General features: G+C 38.7%; 1 protein-coding gene across 2 annotated transcripts; it reads left to right on the top strand.

Moving 5' to 3' along the window:
* The first annotated feature begins 37 nt into the window (after nucleotides 1-37).
* slc25a19 (solute carrier family 25 member 19) lies at nucleotides 38-8,709 on the top strand. 2 transcript variants are annotated; one of them, XM_088339474.1, is made up of 7 exons: nucleotides 38-200; nucleotides 697-848; nucleotides 1,030-1,185; nucleotides 2,347-2,517; nucleotides 3,604-3,784; nucleotides 6,091-6,221; nucleotides 7,861-8,709. In XM_088339474.1, exons 2-7 carry the CDS (start codon nucleotides 717-719, stop codon nucleotides 8,077-8,079), a joined length of 990 nt encoding a protein of 329 aa, XP_088195600.1. In that variant the 5' UTR covers nucleotides 38-200; nucleotides 697-716; the 3' UTR covers nucleotides 8,080-8,709. The 2 variants fall into 2 exon arrangements, with proteins under 2 accessions (XP_088195600.1, XP_088195608.1); XM_088339482.1 differs by having other exon boundaries at nucleotides 45-204.
* The last annotated feature ends 245 nt before the right edge of the window (nucleotides 8,710-8,954 follow it).

The raw sequence follows: 8,954 nt of genomic DNA, 5'->3' as shown, positions 1-8,954 counted from the left end.
GTCTGCCGAATTTATTGTTAGTTTTTATGGCGTGAGAATTGCATTTGAAATACTACATTTCCCTACGCCATTGATTGGTGGCATAAACCGGAATCAAGCGGAAGTCGTAACTATCAATGGCAGCGGCTGTGCTCTTCGTGTCAGATTGTCTATGTTGAGGAGTTTATGGCGTCTTCTTTGTAGAAAGTTTGTCACCTAAAGTAAGTAAGTTGTTATTCGCTCTTTTTAACCTTTCTTTTTTCGTAGTCACAAAATATGTTAGTTGCTAGCTTATCTTTTAGCCTACTCGACAGCATGCCCTCTACTGCGGGGTTTGTTTACATTCGTCTAATTGACTAGAGAACTACAAAATGATTGTATTAGACATTTCATCTTTCTGCTCTTTCAATTTGTTTTTCTCTTTTATCAAAACGACAAGACGATTCATTTCATGTAAAATCTTCAAAGAGATTTACTTTTCCTCTCTAGATTTAAGGTGTGGTCAGTATTGGAACGTAAAGACTGCTGCCCTGGAGTTCATAATTCGAGAGAAAGGTGGAATTTCCTCTCTATGTTAGATGAGGTGTTTTAGCGCTTATCGTTTCTGTAATTTGCAAAACGGGAGTTAACAGGATAGGAAATCAATACAAGTTTATTTCTCTGTTGGATGACATCAGAAGAAAATTCCTATGATTTATTATTGATCGGTCTTAACAGGTGGCAGGCGCATTAGCGACATGGTGGGCTATGACCCCGGGGCACAGAGGGTACCGCTCAGTGCCCAGGAGGCAGCGTTAGCGGGGTCCAGTGCCGGCATGGTCACTCGAGCGCTCATCAGCCCCCTGGATGTCATTAAAATCCGATTTCAGGTATGATGTGGAATTTTCCTGTCTTAATTATGGTTGTGGATGAGCTGAAGCCTATGGCAGCGATGACATTCCCTGGTTGTTATTTAGCCCAACGGTGACAAATGCTCAACAATAAAGTTATTATCCAATGAATACAGTATTTTGAATTTGTCCATATAGTCCTTATTTGTTTCTCTTCCAGCTTCAGATTGAGAGTCTGTCCCCCTCAGGGCCAAGAGGAAAGTATTGGGGATTATTTCAGGCAGCTCATTGCATTCACACAGAAGAAGGCATTGCTGCCTTTTGGAAAGGGCACGTTCCCGCTCAACTGCTCTCCATTTGCTATGGAGCAGTACAGGTACAATCGTCCACCTTTACATTAACTATCACCATTACTGTCCAGACCTAAGAGTGATGGTTAGGAATCAGAGAAGTTATACAATTATAGTTAAAAGTTTGTATTTGTTTCCACAGTCTTGCAAAAAAAATCATACTTGCCTACATAGGTCTGTATGCCCAATTCACGTCTTTGTATAACTAATAAAAACAAAATCAATAGCCTCATAAAGTCACATGGATCTGAGGGTCTAATGGAAATAAGTGAAGATGTGTGCTAACTGTCATCCTTCAAATTACTTTTCAAAACACTCCAGGAGGAGCAACACAGACTAGGAGTGGGCAATCTCGAGATTTCTTTGGTATTGATCCGATCGAAGTAAAAACAAGGTAGTTTCGATTGACACTGAACTTAAATATTTTGCTCTGATAAGTCATGATCATTAAATAACTCAACCCTTCCCCCTTGAATTAGATCATATTTATGATACAAAGGCACTAAAATGTTCTGTGTTTTTTTTATTAAATAACAACTATGAAAACGTTAACAGTATACAAAACGAATAGAGATATATGAATGACAACTGTGTCAGAACAAGAACCAAGAGAGTCAAACCAAAAATAACAAGCAATGTAAAGAACATACAAATATAACAAAGTAAAAATATTTTGAAAATAAAGTCAAAGTGCAAATAGTTTAAACAATACTATATAAAATCCTTTAGCAGTATAGAAATAGAATACTTCAACTGTTTCAGAACAGACTTCAAGAGTCAAACAAAAAAACCAATAATGTAACCAAACTACAAATACTTTATCACAATGTTAACAAGACAATTATAATACCTATCATTGCAAACATTTTTTTTAAAACAAAGTTCAAATAAACACAATGAGATCAAATTTAAAAGTTATAATGCATGAATAAACGTATGAACCACTAACAACATAATCATTGTGATAGTTGCAATGGGAACATGTATCGATCCCAAGACAATAGTATAGATCTGATCCAAGTACTAGCTCAGTATCAGTCAAATCGATATTAGGTTCGATCTGCCCACCATTGACACCGTCTAATAGACCCATTGAAAGTAATCACGAACCCATTGCCAGCCTGATTGGCTGAAAGTAGACACAAAAACCACAATTTTCACCATCACATTGATATTACTGATTGCAGTTTGCCACATTCGAGTTCCTGACTAAGACTGTCCATGACACGACGGCGTTTGACAGCCAGACGTCCGGGGTGCACTTCTTTTGTGGAGGCTTGGCGGCCTGCTCAGCCACAGTGGTATGTCAACCGCTGGACACGCTCCGGACACGCTTTGCTGCCCAGGGTGAGCCCAAGGTGAGGAATTGCAACAACACTCAAACATGGCCAACATTTTGTCCTTTCAGTTGATTATGGAGGATGCAGTATTTTTCAGACTCACCCAGGTGGAATTCATAGACACACGTTGGTATGTGATGGGAAATTGCAGCTGTCTAACTTTGCTATTCTTAGAGTAGATTCTACAAGTATTTGGGTAATCTCCTCAGCACTCATTTTTGGCTCCGAGATGCCACAAAATCAAAGCAAAACCCTTATTTGTCGAAATGAAACACCTGAACTCATTCTAAATGTCATCCATCCATCCATCCATTATCTGCACCGCTTATCCTCAGTAGGGTGACATAGGTGCTGGAGCCCATCCCAGCTATCTTCGGGCAGTGGGCAGGGACATTCTAAACTGCTTGCCAGCCAGTCGCAGGGCACACAGGGACAGACAATTCGCTCGCTCATTCACACCTAGGGACAATTTGGACCAGCCAATTAATCTGACATGCATGTTTTTGGAATGTGGGCGGAAACCGGAGTGCCCGGAGGAAACCCACGCAAGCACGGGGAGAACATGCAAACTCCACATGTTGGAGAAATTGGAGGTTCGATAATCGAGAGAAAAGTCTTCTCATATGTGGATAAGGAAAATGGACAGGAGCCAGCCTCGTTCGGAGGGAGATGTCACTTTATTGATGCGTCAATGAAGATCTCAGAGAGCTGGGAACATGACAATGTATTTAAAGCTGGTCGTGACGATTAGGCTTCGATTGAGTACACCCCAAAAGGCGGTCCTGTATCACGTATCAAGTACAGAGCGTCCCGTCCCTTGCACGCTATCTTCAAGGAAACTTAATGTCTGCCAAGAGTATCTTCAAGGATGTCTACCCGACCTTTTCCCACAACTGTAAGCAAGTCTTTCTACATTTCTACATGTATGCAAATCTATTCTACAAATGCAAGTGTATTTACCACAACACACACAGGAAGTTCGATCTCATGACCTCAGAACTGTGGCGCACACGCGCTAACCACTGCGCCGCTGTGCTGCCGATTCTAAATGTCATGCATGTTTTCAATGGCCCAAACTCACATAGCCTTTTTGTATGTTTGCAGTTGTACAGGAACCTGACAGACGGCGTACGTACGATGTTGCGCTCAGAGGGCGCACTGACCTTCTACCGTGGCCTCTCTCCAACGCTCATCGCCGTGTTCCCTTACGCTGGCCTGCAGTTCTTTTTTTACAATGTCTTCAAAAAGCTTCTGGCGACGTTTCCGTCCACTGGAAAATCAGGAGGTCAGTGAACTCGGGTCACATTACGCTCTTAGTTTATACATTCTTGCTCGCATCTATTATATTTATTCAAAAATAACGCACAATTATTTCACAAAAAATAGAACTCTAAGTTTGGGCGCTTGTTATAAATGAGGGCCGGGGTGACATATTTTAGTGACAATGTGAAACCCCGCCTTTGTGCGATATTATGCCTGAGCGGCAGTGTTGTAGAGTGTGACGTCATATCACACTCATGGGAGTTAAATGTGAATATAGCACTTTTTAAGTCAATGAAGACCTCCCAAAGTGCTTTACAATGTGCTTCACACTCAGCCATTCGCACACTCACACACTGATAGCAGCGTCGGCCATGCAAGGCAACTACCTGCTTATTGGGAGCATTAGGGATTCAGTGTCTTGCTCAAGCACACTTCGACATATAACATGGTGGAGCCGGAAATGGAACCTGCGACCTCTTGATACCAAGATGAGCACTTTACCTCCTGTGCTACTGAGAGACGCATAAATTGATGATTTAAGTTGTTGCAGAAGATTTTAATTGTCGATTTTAATCGATGTGCTGTTGCAGCCCTAATATATATATATATATATATATATATATATATATATATATATACACAGTTCACGTGAGGGTAGGCTACTGTTCATTGTCTAGTTATTATTATTATTACAGCTCATACACACACACAACATTCTTAGAGGTATTCCCAATAATTTGAGACTACAAGCTATTTTTTGCAACAGTTTAAACACTGCGGTTTGTTGTTTTGAATCGTCACCTGCAATATATAATAGTAAATACCCGAGCAATACTCAATAAGAAAACGGTGAGTATACAAATACGCTTACAAAAACCCGCAGTGACGTCTGGAAACATTTTTGGGAGAGAAATGAGTCTTATGTTTTTGCTATCATTATTCATATAATAACAGGAGCAAAATGGGAAGTTTAACGAAAGGTACTTTATTTAATATTTACAACATACTCACAATATTTCGAAATTTTCACCCAGTGCATACAGAGAAAGTTATAAAAAAGTTATACAGAGAAAAAATTGAGTCTTGTTCTTAAATTTACGTATGCTGCTTTTAATCAGGTGCGCTCTGTAGTCCAAAATCTTCGATAGTACCATATTTTTCAGACACCTAAAAACACCAAATTGGCCAGATGTTTGAAAGTGCGCCTTGAAACCCGGTGCACATTTTATAGTGTAGAATATGGTAGATAAGGTTGGAAATGCACACCGTATTTTTAGGTGTGCGTTACTACACAAGGTTGGCAGTAATTGGCGGTATATTGCCGTTTTTGTGTAATGATTGATAAATATCACTGTCCAAAATCACCCGCACTTGCAAAACATTGAACCTGGGTCACGGCGGTTAGAGCGCAGTCATTTAACCACTAGAACACCAGTGATACAGTTGACATATGAAAAGGCGTTCATGTTTTCTCATTATCACACTATTTCTACTCACGGTGCAAGAAACGAATGTTAGAGAATGGAGAAAACAGAAAATTGTCCTGAAAGATATCATTAAAGTCTGATTCGTTGTCAGATGCACAAAAGAGTTGTTTGCCTCGTCTTTCTTTTTTGTGTTTATATCTTTCAGGATGACTTTGTTTTTTTCCCATTCTCTAAAATTTGGTTCTGGCATCCTGAGTAAAAATCGTGTAATTATAAGATGAAATCTAATGCCTCCTCGTAAGTCATCTGTATTACTGGTGGTCTTGTGGTTAGGTTTTCGCCAGTGCGATTCCCATTGCATGCAATGTTTTGCGGCTCAGGTCAGTGACATTTTTTACTAAATGTTTGATCAATCTTTGTACTAATATATACTGGCTTAATGTATAGAACATGCAATGTTTATACTAAAATACAGTAGCTTTTACTGTACCTTTTTAGTGGGTGCGCTTTATGATCTGGTGTGCCTTGTAGTGCGGGAAATATGGTAAAATAAGTGCATGATAAAAAAATTGGAAGTACAGAACAGTACAAACTGGAACAGTGGGGACATGAGTTACACCAAAACATTGTTTTAATTAGTAGCAATCAATCTATCATGATGTACATCATTATATTTTTACTATTTATTTTGCGGGCCGGATTAAAAAGCCTTTCGGTTACGGGCAGTGGTTTGCCCACCCCTGTTCTGATATATATTCTTAATTTAGGAAATCGACTTTTCTTCTTCTTTAGGTAAACATATAAATGACTTTAGACTAAGTATTTGGTATTTAATGAGTGAAGAAGGTAGTGATGCATTTTTATCATGTGTTTTCTTTTGTTGTTTGTGGGTTGTAAGTAGAAAGCGTCAGGAGTCTGTTGTGTGGCAGTGGTGCTGGAATGATCAGCAAAACAGTCACCTACCCGTTTGACCTCTTCAAGAAGAGACTTCAAGTTGGAGGTTTTGAAGAGGCCAGAGTACACTTTGGAGAGGTCAGCTACTTTTGTTTCTGCATTTTAAGATTCTCTTTCACTGTGTCCTAGAGACTAGTTTTATACTATGTTGAGATATTCAATACCACTTTTTCCCATTCTATTATCACCTCACATCCAATACCGGCTATCGATATTTTCACATCCCCTAAAATATGTATTTACTTTCAAAGGGTTATGTGCTTTATCATATTTTGTGTCAAAAACGTGACCACAACATGGTACCTCAACTTACTTCTAGCCTTAGTTTTTTGGGGGAAAAAATTTGAGCCATCAGTCAGCAGATTTCTATCCTTTTTTATGCTTTTTTAAATCCAACTTTGTAGTCAATGGTCATACATTCTGAAAAATGTTATAAATGAACTAGCATAAATTGAATCTTTATGCAGTGTTTGGGCTACAGATAAACTAGACTCACTATTTGAACATTAAAAATGAAACACATAGACTGAGCTTATATCAACACTAAGTGAAGTCTGTAGGATTAAAGTATAATATTTTGGTTTGTATGTAAAAGTACCATTTAGGGTATTTTTATGGGTTAAGGTGCGGGTCAGCAACCTGTTGCTCGAGAGCGCTGCCCCAGCGGCTCCTTAGAACCTTTTCAGATATGGTTGGATTGGAGAAAGGTGGGGGCGAATACATTTATATATCTTGTGGTTTTTGGTAAGAGAACAAACATGACACCATCATGTTTAAGGTTTCTAATTCTTTTCAAAATATTGAGAGTGCCGTATTTATTCGTGTCCAGCGCACATTTCTGTATGACGCGCACCCCAAATGTTAGGTAAAAATGCGCGTCATTCACAAATAAATACTACCTGACCTCTAGAATTACACTAGCCTGTCCACCCTCAAATTCCAGACACAAAACCGACCTCTTTAGACTTGCTTATTCATAATTACCTGCCTCACGTACTGCCCCCCCTTTTTTAAACATTACTTTGTTTTTATTTTGTATTTATTTCTTGCTTGTTTTATTTTGGTTTGATATTTTGTACAGCGACCTTGGGTGTCCTGAAAGGTGCTTTGAAGTACAATGTATTGTTATTATTATTATTAGCACTATTATAAATACAGTAAATATCAAATAACTAACTTTTAGGTACAAATCCCCTTCTGGTCTTGAAGAGGAACTGCTTTTTCTTCCTCTGCATGTTTGTTTTATCCATCTATCCATTTTCTGCACTGCTTCACCTCACTAGGGTCGCAGGATGTTTGTTTTCTATCCGGGATAAAAGAGAACAGATTGATTATAATAGGAGCTGATCAGTTCCTTTTGAAGTTTTTCTTACGGAATATTCCAGACAAAAATGAGCAGCGGCTGCAAATTCACAAATGCAAATTTAAAGATGGCTGACTTACATTTATGCTTGAAAGGCTTTCCGTGAAACAGAATGAAACCTAACTGAAGTAAAAATATTTTTTAAATAATTGTGTTTATGGCTCTCTCAACGTTTCGGGTTGCTGACCCCTGGTTTAGTGTGTCCGTCGAACATTTTTCTTTTATAAATAGTTTGTCATACGTTTGTTACACAACTTGTTTTACTTGTTTGTGGTAAGACTTTTTTTGTTTTTGCACAAGTTTTATTTGTAAGTAAAGGCACCAAGAGTCAATTTTCTAAAATATGTCCTGTAGGTGCGGCGCTACAGAGGTTTAGCAGACTGCGCGATACAGATGGCCAAAGAGGAGGGCGTGCGAGGCTTTTTTAAAGGGCTCTCACCCAGCCTGGTCAAGGCGGCCCTGTCGACCGGTCTTACCTTCTTCTGGTATGAATTGTTCCTCAACGTGCTCAGAGACCTCAAAGATGTGCAGAAAAATACTGATGACCTCGGCAGACACGCTTCGGAAAGGTAGTAAAGGTGGAGGTTTACAAACTGAGGTTTGGTGCTAGGACTTCACAGTGCACTTTTACACACTCACAACGTGGATTACTCATATTATTTTATGATCAAGTCTTTCCAAAGAATACTGGAATGAAGTTCTTTTGATATTACTCTGTACTTATTTAACTCATTGTTTGGCAATTTGTGTATTTATTTGGGTTAAAACAGTGCCTTGATTTACAAGTTTGCACCCTTTTTTCTCCAGTCACACGTATGCACACATCTCGACTCTCAAGGACTCGGACACGAGAAAGCTCCATCGGACTTTAGACCTCTCAAAGGGTTTTGACAATGCAATTGTTCACATAATGTATTGTTATAGTGGGCAAGATAAGGCCGAATTTATTTAAAGTGTGGGAGTTTGTTCTTTAAATGATGTTAAAGATAGTTTGGCGAAGTGGAAAAAGTTCAAAGATTTATCTTCATTCTGTTGCTATTGTGTGCTTGGTGGGTTGGAATAGTTTACTATTAAGGATTATTCTAAGGAATGGAATAAACTTCTAAATCAAGGCAATACTCAACTGTTGGAAACTGTATCATGGATTACACTCTATTGCAGAATAAGCAACTTGATATTTCATTAAAATGTGTTGTGAAATAATCCGAGTTTGAGGGTTTTTACTTGGGCACAGTACAGTTCAGTTTCTTAAAACCAAAACTTTTTTTCCAGGATATTAAAGAAGTTAAAGTCTAAAAAAGTAATTCATTGAACAAACTGAAATATGTATTTTATAATTTTAACAATGTATTTCAGACATTGCTTCACTTCATTTGGCAGCGTTCTTCAAGGATGTGCTGCTTCTAGCAAATGTTTTTGACCGTTTTTTTTTTCCATCCAATCAGATT

This window comes from Urocampus carinirostris, chromosome 1 (assembly GCF_059441175.1).
Source record: "Urocampus carinirostris isolate Australia breed hairy pipefish chromosome 1, RoL_Ucar_1.0, whole genome shotgun sequence".
NCBI classification, from domain to species: domain Eukaryota; kingdom Metazoa; phylum Chordata; class Actinopteri; order Syngnathiformes; family Syngnathidae; genus Urocampus; species Urocampus carinirostris.
This window is presented reverse-complemented; position numbering and strand designations above follow the sequence as displayed.